The 17,701-nt window shown below is 45.3% G+C and overlaps 2 protein-coding genes across 2 annotated transcripts in view; one reads left to right on the forward strand and one right to left on the reverse strand.

The window, feature by feature from the left end:
• Positions 1–2,223, reverse strand: part of ttll5 (tubulin tyrosine ligase-like family, member 5) — a 65,653-nt gene extending 63,430 nt beyond the window's left edge. The window contains exons 1-2 of the mRNA XM_079458983.1: positions 2,114–2,223; positions 1,701–1,890 (exon numbers count right to left, since the gene is read on the reverse strand). Coding sequence (XP_079315109.1) covers positions 1,701–1,762 — 62 coding nt within the window. The 5' untranslated portion in view covers positions 1,763–1,890; positions 2,114–2,223. The remainder of the gene's footprint in view (positions 1–1,700; positions 1,891–2,113) is intronic.
• A 614-nt stretch (positions 2,224–2,837) lies between these two features.
• Positions 2,838–17,701, forward strand: part of LOC306895615 (NACHT, LRR and PYD domains-containing protein 3-like) — a 29,844-nt gene continuing 14,980 nt past the window's right edge. Inside the window, exons 1-7 of the mRNA XM_079458986.1 lie at positions 2,838–3,078; positions 3,628–3,687; positions 3,859–4,043; positions 4,294–4,407; positions 5,787–7,652; positions 8,059–8,229; positions 17,009–17,179. Of these exons, the coding sequence (XP_079315112.1) occupies positions 3,880–4,043; positions 4,294–4,407; positions 5,787–7,652; positions 8,059–8,229; positions 17,009–17,179 (2,486 nt within the window). The 5' untranslated portion in view covers positions 2,838–3,078; positions 3,628–3,687; positions 3,859–3,879. The remainder of the gene's footprint in view (positions 3,079–3,627; positions 3,688–3,858; positions 4,044–4,293; positions 4,408–5,786; positions 7,653–8,058; positions 8,230–17,008; positions 17,180–17,701) is intronic.

Here is a 17,701-nt window from a genome sequence, read left to right on the forward strand (position 1 = left end):
CTAACAATCTACAGTAGTGTGATGTCCTGTCATGTGTTCATCAGATCCCACAGACCTACAGTCCAACTAACAATCTACAGTAGTGTGATGTCCTGTCATCTGTTCATCAGATCCCACAGACCTACAGTCCAACTAACAATCTACAGTAGTGTGATGTCCTGTCGTCTGTTCATCAGATCCCACAGACCTACAGTCCAACTAACAATCTACAGTAGTGTGATGTCCTGTCATCTGTTCATCAGATCCCACAGACCTACAGTCCAACTAACAATCTACAGTAGTGTGATGTCCTGTCATGTGTTCATCAGATCCCACAGACCTACAGTCCAACTAACAATCTACAGTAGTGTGATGTCCTGTCATGTGTTCATCAGATCCCACAGACCTACAGTCCAACTAACAATCTACAGTAGTGTGATGTCCTGTCGTCTGTTCATCAGATCCCACAGACCTACAGTCCAACTAACAATCTACAGTAGTGTGATGTCCTGTCATGTGTTCATCAGATCCCACAGACCTACAGTCCAACTAACAATCTACAGTAGTGTGATGTCCTGTCATCTGTTCATCAGATCCCACAGACCTACAGTCCAACTAACAATCTACAGTAGTGTGATGTCCTGTCGTCTGTTCATCAGATCCCACAGACCTACAGTCCAACTAACAATCTACAGTAGTGTGATGTCCTGTCATGTGTTCATCAGATCCCACAGACCTACAGTCCAACTAACAATCTACAGTAGTGTGATGTCCTGTCGTCTGTTCATCAGATCCCACAGACCTACAGTCCAACTAACAATCTACAGTAGTGTGATGTCCTGTCGTCTGTTCATCAGATCCCACAGACCTACAGTCCAACTAACAATCTACAGTAGTGTGATGTCCTGTCATCTGTTCATCAGATCCCACAGACCTACAGTAAAACTAACAATCTACAGTAGTGTGATGTCCTGTCATGTGTTCATCAGATCCCACAGACCTACAGTAAAACTAACAATCTACAGTAGTGTGATGTCCTGTCATGTGTTCATCAGATCCCACAGACCTACAGTAATACTAACAATCTACAGTAGTGTGATGTCCTGTCATGTGTTCATCAGATCCCACAGACCTACAGTAAAACTAACAATCTACAGTAGTGTGATGTCCTGTCATGTGTTCATCAGATCCCACAGACCTACAGTACAACTAACAATCTACAGTAGTGTGATGTCCTGTCGTCTGTTCATCAGATCCCACAGACCTACAGTAAAACTAACAATCTACAGTAGTGTGATGTCCTGTCATGTGTTCATCAGATCCCACAGACCTACAGTAATACTAACAATCTACAGTAGTGTGATGTCCTGTCATGTGTTCATCAGATCCCACAGACCTGCAGTAAAACTAACAATCTACAGTAGTGTGATGTCCTGTCATGTGTTCATCAGATCCCACAGACCTACAGTCCAACTAACAATCTACAGTAGTGTGATGTCCTGTCATGTGTTCATCAGATCCCACAGACCTACAGTAAAACTAACAATCTACAGTAGTGTGATGTCCTGTCATGTGTTCATCAGATCCCACAGACCTACAGTAAAACTAACAATCTACAGTAGTGTGATGTCCTGTCATGTGTTCATCAGATCCCACAGACCTACAGTCCAACTAACAATCTACAGTAGTGTGATGTCCTGTCATGTGTTCATGTCACTTACTGGAGCTCATCTTCTTCAGATGAAGACTCGCGCTGGTCTTTCTGTGCTCTGACCGCTGGCATCTCTCACTGTGTGTGTGTGTGTGTGTGTGTGTGTGTGTGTGTCAGCTCAATGAGTTCATCTCCATCTCCTGACGTCACCTGTGAAGTCAACATTACTGCCGCGAATCATCATTTGTGTTGCAGCTTAGCTGTTTACAACAAGAGAGAAATAAGCACAAATAAAGGAAAAGGGCAGCGGGAAGAGAAGAATAAGAAATATTATTCACAGAGGAGTGAAAGTTAACTATCGTTAGTTGTGCAGTGACTTTAGCAGCTTAGCTAACCGGTCTCTGATACAAAGTAAAGGTCACATATATCACATATAATTAAAGTCGTTGTGTTAACTTACAGTGAGTTTCATCTGTCACTTACCTGTTTGTGTTCATTTGACGCTTTTATGTGTAATTATTAACCATTAGCTCCATTGCGCACACTGCGGCTAAACTGCTAACGCCTGTTACTATAACAACCAGCTGACGCCTAGGAACTGCGCATGCGTGCTGCACTCATGACGTCCGTTACCAGGGCAACCAGCGGAAAGCCTCAAAACTGCGCATGAACCGGAAGTGATGCAAAATCTCGCCAAATAATTACAATACATTGTGTCGCCTACACCTTACCTAAACTTACAATAAAACAAATTGTAATTAACTGTGTTAATCGTCGTGACAAAAATAATGCGTGACCAGTGCAGGTTTCTATATCCCTCCTAGCCACAACTTCAAATATGGCGATATAAGTCAAGCAGTCCGCCATATTAGGCAGGTCAACACTGATATAACAACACATACAAGCGGTTATTCTGAATAAAAACACGATAATAATATAATACGTTTCTCATCCGATGTCAATAGTTTGATTTAAGTAAAGTCTTCCGTTATAATAATCGCATAGTGAGAAGTTACAAGGACATGTGAAAACTCCAGCTTAAATTTAAAAAGGCAACAATTAGCAATGTTTAATTTAAATGAATTTAAATTGTAATCTGTATGTGTGTACTCATTTATTAAGTGCAGTTTATATGGACAATTGTTTAATTAAAAAAATGTTAAAGATCCAGACGGCCTCGAGGATCATGAAATCAACATCATCTGCCAGTCCACTTCTGCATCTGGCAAGAACAGACCGGGTCTGATATACGGAGTCTCCGACACATTCTTCGCAGTTTTTCATGGATTTTGCTCCGTTATAATGAAGAGGTGATTGTACAGTAGACAGCATTCCATTCAACACCGCACCCCATCTGTGACACGACAAGTCTGAACTCAGTAGGAATTCAAGTAAAACCCGAAAGTAAAAACGTTCCCATTTCCAACTGTCGTCAAACTAATGAAACGGTAAGAATTAACGATAAACTTCAGCTTCTGATATAATGTGTTTATATATATGACCATGCTTTACACTTGTTGTCGTGTTAATCGATCTGAACGCTTTAAACGCATAGATGTAAAGATCCAGACGAGCTCGTGAATATCCTGAAATACACGATGAAAGAAATACATGTTTACTTTATTTTGGGGAAATCTATTATAGCTGCACTGTGGAAAGGACAGAATATAGTAATATACATAACTATGGGGTGTAGGCCTACAGTGGTTATGCTGCTCCATACCTACGGATTTAATAGTCATAGTCTTGTGGTTATTAAATGTAGACCTATTTTAAAATTGTAAACTTATTTATTTAGGCATTGTGTGTAATGTTTAGTTGTATGTTGTCTGTGCTGTGACTGGACTATGTTTGGTTGGTTTACTGAAGTTCAGTCAATATAGCTAAATGTGTAGTGTGATTCCTTTACTCCAATCGGTAGTCGCTTGCGAAAGTCGCTCATCATTTGCATTAAGTCGATCATTTTGTCTGATAATGTCTGTTATGTTTCTCTTCAGATCTCTCCCACACACTGCAGCCACATCATGTGTTCTATGTGAAAACAACACAACACAGAAGTAAAGTCACACAAACACATTTATTTTCACTTTCACTCAATAGTGTGCACATGTGAGGGCTCGACTGCTCTCTTCTCACATTAATACAGAAGAGAGAAATAAAAACACACAGCAGACTGTCTATAGTCATGTAGATATTTAATTGAGTGTTTTCTGTGTTTCTTTATACAGATCTGAGGTCAGTTTCTCATTATGGAGAATAGAGAGAGCATTGATTCTGAAATAAAACATTCAAAGAGAAAGAGTCAGAAAACATCCTCATCATCTCCAGAACCCAGTGCTGTGTCTCTGAGGTGTGATGGATCCATGGGTAATCCACCTGAATTCAGTGATGGATCTGTATCATCTGAACCCATGTGAGTATAAACATGTTGTTGTTCATCTGATGTTGTGAAACTAGGATTAAAGTTTGGTTTGATTTGCTCACTATTATTTTATCTCCAGAGGTGTTTGCTGTTATATTTTCTCTTGGAACACAAAAGGAGAAACTTATTAATGTTAATGATCATCTTTTCATACAACATCATCTTTATCAAGCTTCAGAAGAGACGGATGTATTGTAAATAAAAGGATTATGTGTGTTTAATATGATTAAATTATTTCTAGATCAAAGCGTCAGAGAAGATCTCGTCCAGAACCCAGTGTTGTGTCTCTGAAGAGTAACTTCTCAATGGATCGTCCAATTCAATTCAGCGATGGATCAGTAACATCTAAACTTCTGTGAGTATAAACATGTTGTTGTTTATCTACATTTACATTTACTTTTAGTTATTTAGCAGACGCTTTTATCCAAAGCGACTTACAGATGAGGAAACATTGGAAGCAATTATAACAACATAGGCAACAAAATGCATAAGTGCATCAAAACTAGTCCATTAAAGCCTAGCACAGTACACAAAGCTAAGAATAGTGAGGTTAGTATTTTTTTCTTTTTCTTTTTTGAATAAGAAAAAAGAGAGGGAAAAGAATTAGGTTAAAATCAATCAGCGACGTGTTGATGGAATAAATGCGTTTTCAGGTGCTGATCTTGTAGCAGCTGGTAGATCATTCCACCAATGTGGAACAGATCCAGAGAAGGTACGGGAGAGTGACTTTTTTCCTTTTTGGGATGGTACCACTAGTCATTGTTTCTTTGCAGACCGCAGTGATCTGGCAGGAACATAGATCTGCATTAGCGAGTGGAGATACGATGGTGCAGATCCGGTGTTGGTCTTGTAGGCCAGGAGCAAAGCCTTGAACTTTATGCGGGCGGCAACAGGGAGCCAGTGTAACCGGATGAAGAGCGGAGTTACATGCGCTCTCTTCGGTTCATTGAAGATCACTCTTGCGCCGCATTCTGGATCAAATAACAAAACTAGAGAAAACTAAACTGATGCGGGGAAGCCTGCAGTCAACCATGCAAGATGAGCTAACAAACTGACAACTGGTGGGGAAATTAGTGAGGAATAAGTAGTGAAAGAATTAACCGGAAAAGTGTAAGCAGGTGCACGTGATTAGTGAGAAGGGGCGACTGGTGCGCAGAGGCTCAGTGGAAAACACTGGGGCGGGACAGATACGGACACCACGTGTGGGACAAAAACAAAGGAAAACAAACACAACAAGTGGGGGTTCAAACCCGAGTCCTGACAGTGTACCCATAAATAAGCTAATGTGGATATTAATTAAGTACAGGGTTCTTGTTTTATTATTATAAAAAAAAAATATATATACATATGCGCAAGCTAAACAGCACGAATGAAGCAAGCAGTCTGTCTGTCCACTGTAAATTTGGCAGAGTTTTGTCTTTAGGATTCATTTTTTTTATTGATTTAAGAAGTTATTTTGATGAGTTTTAATGTGTAAAATCAATGTTGAATCTTTTGAGACGATATAATCAAGAGTTCAAGAGCGGTTTGATTTGGATGTTTATATGCAGTTCCCTCATAAATATTTTTTAAGTTTTCCTTACTCTTACCCCTTTATTCCCTAAACTTTACATATTGTTCCCCTTTACCTACAGATATGTACTGTAGAGGTATATTTTTGTTACAAGTAGTTACGCTGTTAGTCCTGTTTACTTATGCTGTTTTCTGTGTGTTGTTTGTTTGTTTTCTCTGTAGATCAAACATTAGATATAAACATGATGTGAGTGCAGACGTGCAGCAGGATTTTCATCATGAATCAGTGGATGATGTTCTGCAGAGAGTCAAAGACAAACACAAAACCATCATGAAGAACAAATATGATTGTTTATTTGAGGGAATCAAAGCGCAAGAGAATCAAACCCTCCTGAAGAGAATTTACACACAGCTGTACATCATAGAGGGAGAGAGTGAAGGAGTGAATGAAGAACATGAGGTTTTACACATGGAGAGAAAGCCCAGAAGAACACAAGACACTTCAGTCTACTGCAATGACATCTTTAAACCTCAATCCCATCAAAGACACAAAATCAAGAGTGTTCTTACTAAAGGCATCGCTGGAATTGGAAAAACCGTCTCTGTGCAGAAGGTCATTCTGGATTGGGCCGAGGGAACAGCCAATCAGGACGTAGATTTCATGTTCCTGCTTCCGTTTCGAGAGCTGAACTTGATTCGAGAGCATCGCCACAGTCTTCACAAACTTCTGCTGGACTTTCATCCTGAACTTCAAGATGTGGCCCTGCAGATTTATGAGGAGTGTAAAGTTGTGTTCATCTTTGATGGTCTGGATGAAAGCAGAATGACTCTGATGTTCTCAGACGACAGTGAGAAAGTTTCTGATGTGACTGAAGCTTCATCAGTGGCTGTGTTGATGTCAAACCTCATGAGAGGAGATCTGCTTCCCTCCGCTCTCATCTGGATCACCTCCAGACCAGCAGCAGCCAATCAGATCCCCTCCAAATACATCACGCGTGTGACAGAGATCCAGGGATTCAACGACGCTCAGAAGGAGGAATATTTCAGGAAGAGAATCAGCGACGAGCATCAGTTCAACAGAATCATGTCCCACATTAGAACAGCGAGAAGCCTCCACATCTTGTGTCACATACCCGTCTTCTGTTGGATCTCATCCACTGTGCTTCAGAAGATCCTGACACAAGATCACACTGAAGAAATCCCCAAAACTCTGAGTGAAATGTACATCCACTTCCTGCTGATTCAGATGAAGAGGAGGAATGAGAAGTATGATCCAGAGAGAGATCCAGAGATCAACAGAGATGTGATTGTGAAACTGGCTGAAGTGGCTTTCAAACAGCTGATGAAGGGCAATGTGATGTTCTATGAGGAGGATCTGAGAGAGTGTGGGATCGACATCACTGACGCCTCGCTGTATTCTGGCATCTGTACTGAGATCTTTAAGGAGGAATCTGTCATTCATCAGAGGAAAATTTACAGCTTCATACATCTCAGCTTTCAGGAGTTCCTCGCTGCGTTCTACGTGTTTTACTGCCATTTCATGAAGAAGAACACTGAAGATCTGCGGTGGATCCTGGAGGAGAGCGAGTCTGAAGAAATCTCTCTGTATGAGCTACTAGAATCAGCCGTAGATAAAGCTGTTGAGAGTGAAACTGGTCATCTGGATCTTTTCTTGAGATTTCTGCTGGGCATCTCACTGGAGTCCAATCAGAGACTCTTACAGGATCTACTGACACACACACACAACAGCTCAGAGGACATCAACAAAATCACACACTACATTAAAGATACAATCAAGAAAGATGATGAAGATTATGATGATGATTATCTCTCAGCTGAAAGATCCATCAATCTGTTCTTGTGTCTGTCTGAAGTGAAGGATCAGACTCTGTACAGAGAGATCGAGGAGTTTGTGAGATCATACAAAAACTCAGATGAGAAACTCTCTGCCGCTCAGTGTTCAGCGATACTCTACATGCTTCAGATGTCAGAGGAGGTGATGGATGAGTTTGATCTGAAGAGATACAACACAACACAGGAGGGCAGAAGAAGACTCATACCAGCTATCAACAACTGCACAAGAGCTCTGTGAGTCTTCACTTCTCATATATTACAGTTTCTGTGTTTCTACACATAAAGTCACATGTGTAATATTGAGCTGTATTATCAATCATCACTATTACTATTGCTTATAGAGATTTAAATTAACTATTGAATCTCATCATCATTTGAGCTTCAGACATGAATGATCTCTAGATCATGAAACTTGTTGAGCAGAAATATGAAGCATTTCTTTGACCCGGATGATAAATAAAGAGACTTGTTGTTGGAGGATGTTGTAGTTTAACTTTGTGTGTCTGTAGGATATTTCAGCCTCTGCTTAAGATTTACAGACTGTAACCTGCATCCTGATACATCTGCCATCATAGATGTTCTTCACAACCTCTGATTTGTTAAAATGATTTTTGTGTAATTTTGTTTTGGTTGTGTTTAGATTGTCTGGGTGTGATCTGACTGATGAGTGTTGTGAAAGTTTGTCTTCATGTCTACAATCATCTGAGTCTCTGAGAGAGCTGGACCTGAGTAACAATGATCTGAAGGATTCAGGAGTGAAGCTGATCTCTGATGCTCTCAAGACTCACAACTGTCTACTACACACACTGAGGTCAAACACTTTCACTGAAAATACTTTATAATAATAAATGTGTGTCTGTCATACAGAAGATGTTCTTTATTCACTTAATGTGAAATGACTTTGTTATTTATATAGTTCATTTTTACATTGGTGTAATTGAAAATCCTTTCTTCTGTTGACATTTGGTTATTTATGTGGGTTACAGCAAATCATCACTAGACAAAATTTAAAATTTTATTAATATAACTTGAACAGCTAATTTTATTAAATTTATGCATATGCTGGTCTTAGCTGGTTTAAGCTGGTCAAACCACCATCAAAACATACCTACCCCAGCATATGCGTTTTTTTTCAATAGAGATAACAGTTTTAAGTTTTTAATTAAAATGACTCAAATTTTGTTACAGTCACTTTTTTTTTAATCATATTAGTTTTTGTCAATGTTCATTTGCGTTCAGTTACGGTAACATAGCTGAAGATTTACCAGCTTTCTTTACAGGGGAGTGGATAATGAGAGTAAATGTCAAAAAGTGTTATTGTACTCATTTTAATAAAGAGTTTATGTTTCTTTGGTGGTTTTAAGAGGTTATCATTGTACTGAAGAGCATTTGTTTAAGATGAAAACAGACTCATTTTAACGTCTCGGTTACGTATGTAACCTCCGTTCCCTGATGGAGGGAACGAGACGTTGTGTCGACAGAATGGGGTTTGACTTGAGAACCTACCTTCTCTGACTGACTTGAACAGGCCAATGAAAATTGGCGAATTAAATTTGCATGCCGGACTCCGCCCCCGGATATCCGGGTATAAAAGGGAGCCGGCGTGCCGCATTCATTCACCTTTTGTGCTGAGGAGCCTGAGGATCTTGCCCCGACTGCTGCAGCGGGCGGCCAGTGTTGTGGCATGAAGGACACAACGTCTCGTTCCCTCCATCAGGGAACGGAGGTTACATACGTAACCGAGACGTTCCCTTTCTGTCGGTCTCTCGACGTTGTGTCGACAGAATGGGGTTCCTCGGAAAACGCCACAGCGCTGTGCCGCGTCACAATTCCTCGCGAAGCGACGCTGACTGGCCTGGGCGTGTCAGACGTGAGCGCTTAGCATGAATTGTAACCTTCCAGCGGAAGGGAAGGAGTCCAGATCTTTCTAAAAAGATGGGAGCCCCTTCCACCGGCCGTCACGGACGGCGGCCTAGTTCTCTTAACAGCGAGAAGCCGCCCGGCACCGTAAGGCCACTGGGAAGCGTCATTCCCCCCTGAGGGAACGCGCTACGGAGACCACTTCCTACCGCAGGGAGGAGCTTTAGTGGAGATTCACACACGGTCTCACCAGATAGGGGAGAGCACGTGGGAACATGCAGACACGAGAGGGTGTCGCGAGCAGGTGAAGTACACCTGGGAGAGGTCATGGGCCATCGATTGAGAGCCATTCATGAGAAGACAACAGACGGAACCGCCCTGTGGGGGGGTTACTACGTGTGGAGCACTAGGCCTTGTTTGAGTCACTGCTAGAGCTCAAAAACAGGCCAAGGGAGGCAGGGCCGCTCCGCCGGGCCCGCCGCCGAGGAGTGCTTAGTGATGGATGGAATGCCTACTCTTCGCCCACGTGGGGGGAAGAGGGGAGGCTGGATAGCACCACGTCTCACCTATGGAGGGGTGCTATCGCAGGCGTACGCCCACCGGTTGCCGGACTTACCTGGCGGTGTCTCGTAAGACTCTGGCAGATACCGGTTCCACGCGGAGGCTGTAGAACCTCGCGAAGGTGCTGGGCGTAGCCCAACCCGCAGCTCTACATACGTCTGCCAGAGGGGCGCTCTGAGCCAGTGCCCACGAGGAGGCCACACCCCTGGTGGAGTGTGCCCTCACTGCAAGCGGGCACGGGAGATCCTGTGATCGGTAAGCCATTGATGGCGTCCACGATCCAGTGCGCCAACCTCTGTTTGGAGACAGCCCTCCCCTTGTGCTGACTTCCCAAAACAGACAAAAAAAGCTGCTCAGAGCTCCAGAAGCTCTGCGTGCGGTCCAGGCAGAGGCGCAGCGCGCGCACTGGACACAACATGGAAGGGGTTGGGTCTTCCTCCCCACAAGGGAGCGCCTGCAGGTTCACCACCTGGTCCCGAAAGGGAGTGGTGGGAACTTTGGGCACGTAGCCAGGCCGGGGTCTCAGGATAACGTGAGATTGACCAGGTCCGAACTCTAGGCAATCCGTGGCCACGGAAAATGCTTGTAGGTCCCCTACCCTCTTGGCGAGCGCCACTAGGAGAGCCGTCTTCATCGAGAGATGAGAAAGAGCGGCATCTCCGAGGGGCTCGACGGGGGGCCTCTGGAGGCCCTCCAGGACCACATTGAGGTCCCAAGAGGGAACGGAGCGCAGACGGGCTGACTTCAGCCTCCTCGCGCCCCTCAGGAACCTAATGACCAGGTCGTGCTGTCCCAGAGACTTCCCACTAACTGGTCCGTGATGAGCGGCAATAGCGGCTACATACACCTTCAGCGTGGAAGGGGAGAGATTGCTCTCGAGTCTCGACTGCAGGAAGGACAGCACGCTCCCGATCGAGCATATCCGTGGGTCTTCTCCACGAGAAGAACACTAGGACGAGAAGAGGAGCCACTTCAATGCGTATAACCGCCTCGTGGCCAGGGCCCTAGCCTGAGTAATGGTTTCCACCACCGCTGGGGGTAGACCACTCAGGATCTCCTCGTCTGCACGTGCTTGTCCTGCACGAGGGGAAGGAACCTCCTCAGTGCAAGCAGCACCGCCAACAACTCTAGGCGATTGATATGCCAGCGCAGGCGGGGGCCCGTCCAGAGACCCGACACTGCGTGCCCGTTGCACACAGCACCCCAACCCTGCAGGGAGGCGTCGGTCGTCACCACGACGCGCCTCGAAACCTGCCCAAGAGGGACCCCTGTCCGCAAGAAGGTCATTGAAGACCATGGGGTTAGGGTGCGCCGGCAGAAGGGCGTGATCGGGACGCGCCTGCTGCCGGTGTGCCACGCACTCCAAGGAACTCTGCTCTGTAGCCAGTGCTGTAGCGGTCTCATGTGCATCAACCCGAGGGGGACCACCCCCGCCGAGGACGCCATGTGTCCCAGGAGCCTCTGAAACCGTTTCAGGGGGACCGCTGGCTGCTGCCTGAAGCTCCTCAGGCAGGTCAGCACCGACTGGGCACGCTCGGAAGAAAGACGTGCCATCATGGAGACAGAGTCGAGTTCCATACCGAGGAAAAGGATGCTCTGCACAGGGGAGAGCTTGCTCTTCTCTCGGTTGACCTGTAACCCCAAATGGTCTAGGTGCCGGAGCACCAGGTCCCTGTGTGTACACAACAGATCTCGCGAGTGCGCCAAGATGAGCCTGTCGTCGAGATAGTTGAGTATGCGCACCCCCTGCTCCCTGAGGGGAGTGAGGGCGGCCTCCACGACCTTCGTAAAGACTCGAGGAGACAGGGACAGACCAAATGGGAGGACGCGGTACTGATATGCCAGTCCCTCGAAAGCGAACCGTAGGAACGGCCGGTGACGAGGGAGGATGGACACATGGAAGTACGCGTCCTTCAGGTCGATCGCCATGAACCAATCCTGACGCCTGACGGACGTCAGAATGCGCTTCTGCGTTAGCATCCTGAACGGCAGCTTGTGTAGGTGCTTGTTCAGGGTACGCAGGTCCAAGATGGGGCGCAACCCGCCACTTTTCTTGGGGACAATAAAATACGGGCTGTAAAACCCGGAGTACATCTCGGCCAGAGGGACGAGCTCGATCGCCCCCTTCGCCAGAAGGGTAGCGACCTCGGCCCGAAGCACGGGAGCATCTACCCCTCCCACTGAGGTGAGGAGGACGCCCCGAAACTTGGGTGCGCTTGGCGAACTGAATCGCATAGCCGAGACGGATCGTTCGCTCTAGCCACCGTGCTTGTCTGGGAAGAGCCAACCAGGCTCCCAGGTACCGAGACAGGGGGACCAGAGGTTCGATCTGAGTCATTGCCCCCGTGGGGGGTGGTTCGATGGCTGGCAGTACGGCTCCCTCGTCGCGGGGGGGACCCCGGGGAGGAGAGCGGCTCTGCCGAGGTGCCTGTCGGGCGATATCGCGGCATACCGCACCGTCTGACTGAGGGTGCTGGTGGCCACTGAGAGTTATACCCAAGCGTGTGTCTCGCCGGAACACAACGTGGGGTTGCCGAACACCGTCCTGCGGAGTGTGAGAGCGGCTGTGAGAAAGACCCAGGGAGCGAGAAAGCTCTCTTTGTGAGAATGTGGGCACCAGGCCCTGGAAAGGGCCCGGCTGGTGTTGCTGGGACGGGGCAGGCACCGTCCCAGTCCGACCCTCTAGCGATGTAGTTGCCAGGGTCGGGCCCGGTGAACTCGATCTCCCTGGGTTCACCCTGTCAGGAACGCTTCTGCTTCCGCGGAGGTCGGTGACGGTATGGTGCTCTCCTCGTCGACGTCCTTCTCCGGGAGGCCGCCTGTGCAGGGGGCGCTGGAGCCGGAGTCTGAGTCGGCGAGGGGCTGCTGGGGAGCAGGCGCCGCGCGGGACCTCGACGGACGATAGGCGGCCGGGTCGCGGTGGGGCAGGATACGCCTCCGTCTGCTTCTTTACAGTCGAGAACAGCTGCCCTCGACCATATCACCAAACAGCCCACCCTGCGCGATGGGAGCGTCGAGAAAGCGAACCTTCTCAGCGTCCCGCATCTGCGCAAGGTTAAACCCAAAGTGTCTCTCCTGGACCACTAGTGTGGACATCGTACGACCCAGGGCTCGCGCCGTCACCTTCGTCGCCTGAAGAGCGATGTCAGTGGCAGTGCGGACCTGCATAAGCCCCGGGTCGGACTTTCCCTCGTGCAACTCTTTCCACGCCTTGGCGTGAAGAGCCGAGGCAGCTTGACCCGCAGCGTTGTAAGCCCTCGACACCAGCGATGCCGAAAACTTACAAGCCTTGGAAGGGAGCCTTGGTCGATCTCTCCAGGTGGCAGCTGTCTGCGGGCACAGGTGCACCGCGACTGCACGTTCCACCTGAGGGATGTCGACGTAGCCCTTAGCTGCCCCGTCATCGAGGGAAGTCAGGGCGACCGAGCTAGTCTGACGTGCACGCGCCGAGAAGGGGGCGTTCCAGGTCCGACTGAGCTCCTCATGCACTTCCGGGAAGAATGGTACCGGCGCCGACCGTGGCTTAGAGTCACGGCCGGTCCCCAGATACCACGTGTCCAACCGCGAGCGTTGGGCAGACTTACCTGGCGGTGCGGTGCACTGCAGCCCAATACTCGCGGCGGCCCGGGAAAGCATGGCTGACATCTCGACGTCCGCTTCATCCTGAGCTCGACCCCCCGGGGGAGGAAGCTCCAAGGAATCGTCGATGTCGGATGCCAGGAGGTCGCCCTCCGATGCTGCGAGCGACATCTCATCGTCGTCACGCCCCGTGTCCGAGTATGTGACGGAGGAACAAGGCGGCGTACTGCCTATTCCGGGACGACCAGACGAGCGAGGCGGGGCGTGAACGGTCCGCGAGCCGGTGGCTGACGGATTGAGGCTCACGGTAATTCCCCGATCACCCTCTGTGCTCGCCGAAGCGGACGGCAGGGCTGATGCCACTGCTGCCGCAGAACGGGAAGCACTCGAGGTGGCGGCTGATTCTCGGAAGAACGCAACGTCTGAATTATCATCCGCCCGCAGTGCGGGCAAGATGTATCCACAAACGCTGCCTCAGCGTGCTGGAGTCCCAGACACACGAGGCAGACATCGTGTCCGTCCCCTTCCTCGATGAGTGCGCCACACCCACGAGCACAGCGGGACATGCCGCGTTGAAGAATATTAAGCCCTGAAAAGGGCTCGCTCTTTAGAGAGACGCTTTGGCAGTTGCCGAGACGCCCAGGGGAAGTCACAGGAAAAGGGACAGTCCGCTGCACCACGTCGTAAGACCAGCAACACGTAGATAATATCTGCAGAGTCGTCAGCATCAGGATGCGAAGGCTCCGAAGAACAAAAGGTGCCTTCTATAAAAGCTCCCTTTTATACCCGGATATCCGGGGGCGGAGTCCGGCATGCAAATTTCATTCGCCAATTTTCATTGGCCTGTTCAAGTCAGTCAGAGAAGGTAGGTTCTCAAGTCAAACCCCATTCTGTCGACACAACGTCGAGAGACCGACAGAAAGGGAACTTGATGGAAGTATAGCTGAATGTTTTCCTTTGTCTCTGTCACGAAACTGCTCTGTGACTTGAGGGTTGAAGATCTAAATGCAGATTTATTGACAAAACAGGCGTAATGTCAGGACAGGCAGCAAACCATCAATGAACGTGGTAACAGGCAATGGCAGAGGTTCACAAAACAAGATGTAGTCTAAGTTATAACACGGATAATCTACAGAGAAACATCAGAAATGTAACAAGACTTCACACTGAATCAATGTGAAAACAGCTTAACCGGCAGAGTAGGTGACTAGACACAAGTGATGGTGATCAAAAGAGTCCAGTAATGGATAATGTAGTGTATCGTGATGGTCCGTGTGATGTTTATAGTGCTATAGCGTTAGAAATTGGACAAAACTACGTGAGCGTTTAAAATGTGAACCTGTAGAAGTCTCTTAACTTAAACACGAAAACCAAGATTGAGCATGTAAATCAACACTTGCTGTAGCTATAGCTGGAATCTGCTTGTGCGCTGTTTTTACACACTCACATACGTTTGTCCAATTCCATATAGTGCCCTCTGGTGGAGCACCCTCGCAAGAGTGCATTTATGTGCCGCAAGCACGCAGAACAGTATTCACGCGTGGACAAGAATAACTGCAAGAGCGCATTTCTGCTCCGCATGCAAAAACGCAGTCCGCGCGCACACATCTCTCTGTTCTCGCAGCTGTTCAACACTCACTCGCTCCTCAAGTTGACTTTTGAGAGTTTAGGAGCGGGACAATGGCTGAGTTCTCCGCTCCTTTCATTGGTCACTTTTAACATGCAGTAACATACAGTCTCCGACGTGTATCTTAATGATTACCTTGCCTTAGCTATGTCTTAAGATTTAAGCAAGTGACATTTAGACTTCTTACATTTGTCAACAAAATTGATTGTATGATCTTTTTAAATTCCAATGTACTATAATAATATTTAATTAGATTCAATTACATTTTATTTATATTGCGCTTTTCAGAATTTTCATTGTTGTAAAGCAGCTTTTACATACATCATAATTAAAATAATAATAGATGAGAAAAAAATATAGACCATATATTGCAAGTTTTTTTCTATTCGATGTACACTGATGGATCTTGGCAGAAATAAATATGTTAGAAAAGAACCTTGGGAGAGCCAGTGCTCCTCTGGCATATTAAAACAGCACTGCTTTAACTACAGAGAGAATGATGTAATTAACCCAGTTGAGAAGTAAAAAGAGAAAAGAACTGATAAATATTTAGGTAATATATATGAAATGAAATGTCATTTAATTTGAGCTAGACATCATTCATCATACATCATTCTCTCTGTAGTTAAAGCAGCGCTGTTGGTAGCACCTACTGCTATAACCAGTTGTATTGTGATTAAATCAAATAAAGCTTTACATGGCATTTTAGAGAGTAGGCCTACATCATATTGTCATTTATAAGAACTTCTGCTTTGAAATATAATGTTGTAGCAGTTTTGTAACACACATTTTATAACAATTAATTTAATTAAAACCTTTAACAATACAAAAGCATTTATTAATACACATTACCAAACTATTTCATTTTAAACGTGTGTGGATCCATGAAGTCAAGTGCATTCATGACATTGTAAAATCATGTCCCGCCCCGAAAAGTCTCACGAGTCAACTTTGCGAGCGAGCGACTGTTGTTTGTTTGGGAAACTCATACAAAACCACAAAGTAAAATGCAATGTTATTTGTCTTTGTATAGAGAATACAGTATGGTAAAAACTAAGAGCCACATGGACTGTAATGTTGAGTCAGAGACATTCGGATCCATATGCAGTATTTATTATAATGAATGGTCCTACAGGCAGAGATCAGAGAACAGCGTCAGGAATGTCAGGAAATATCCAAAATCAGAAACAAGAACAAGCAGAGGTCGAGGCAGGCAGCAGAGAATCACAGTCGGAATAAACAATCCAAGATAATACACAGAAAGAACCAACACAGGGCGAAACACTCAGAAATGTCAGACAGGCTAAACAAGACTTCGCCTTCATTGAGAGTCCAAACACATTATATATAGGGGAGTGGTAATGAGGAACACCTGGTGGTGATTAGCATGGGATTATGGGAAATGGAGTTGGAAATCTGCCCTGACCTAATGTCTCCAATATATCTACATAACATTATATTATTATATCCCTTTATTCTGATAGTTAAATGTATATTTAGCTTTTGTAAATCGTTGTTTAATCTATACTCTATATTCTGTTTTTATATATTTACTTATATTATAAATCACTTTAACTTGCACTACATTCATCACATTTTATTTTATTTTGTTACTTTTATTATCTTTCTTTTTGCTTTGAAAATCAGATGTACATTTTGTCATGCCAATAAAGTTCACTTACATTGAGTGTTGAGCAGTTGCGTGAACAGAGAGAGAATTGCGCATGTGCTTGTGGAACTGTTCTGCGTGCTTGCGTGCAAGTTTTGGGTCTGAATGAACGCCATACATTTTACACATTACTAAAAGTCTAACAGGGAATAAATGTCATTTGAAAGAAACTAATAAAATTGGTTGTAACAAATTAGACTATTTTCTTTTAGTTCGTCCAGAGTATACATTTTTCAGTGTAGAATTTGTGTTGTTAAAACTACTTTTGTATCATTTTGTTTTGGTTGTGTTTAGATTGTCGAGGTGTAATGTGACTGCTGAGTGTTGTGAAAGTTTGTCTTCATGTCTACAATCATCAAAGTCTCTGAGAGAGCTGGACCTGAGTAACAATGATCTTCAGGATTCAGGAGTGAAGCTGATCTCTGATGCTCTCAAGACTCACAACTGTCTACTACACACACTGAGGTCAGACACTTATGAATTAATGCCACAATCACACCAGACTTTAAAACCCAAGGTTTTATTTCTAGCACACAAACAATTATTATGCTGTAATAGTGTTTTTTTAAGGGGGCACAGTGTGTACAACACACAGAAACATGTCCTGTAACTACAAAATCGTACATTTAAAGCAATATTATAGAGAATATCTCTTATGCACAAATCATTGCGAGAATTAAATTACAACGCTATCTGATTGATATGTGAATATTCTTCGCAGTAAAAAAATATTAAAATGTTTAAGGTAAATGCATCAGTCTGGTGTATTTTGAGAACAAATATCTTGAATATAATGAATATAATAAAAAGCTTTATTGTTTGCATACAAATGAACAAGAGCACCAAAGCAAAAACAAATAAAAAAGAAGCAAAACAGTTTCCTTTTGTTAAACTGCCTTTAGTACAGATTTATTATCCATAACAAAATTCCTTCCAGTATGAAACAACAATATGCAGTATAATGAAATATAATACATAATATAATCA

This window comes from Barbatula barbatula (assembly GCF_947034865.1).
Source record: "Barbatula barbatula genome assembly, chromosome: 6".
NCBI lineage: Eukaryota > Metazoa > Chordata > Actinopteri > Cypriniformes > Nemacheilidae > Barbatula > Barbatula barbatula.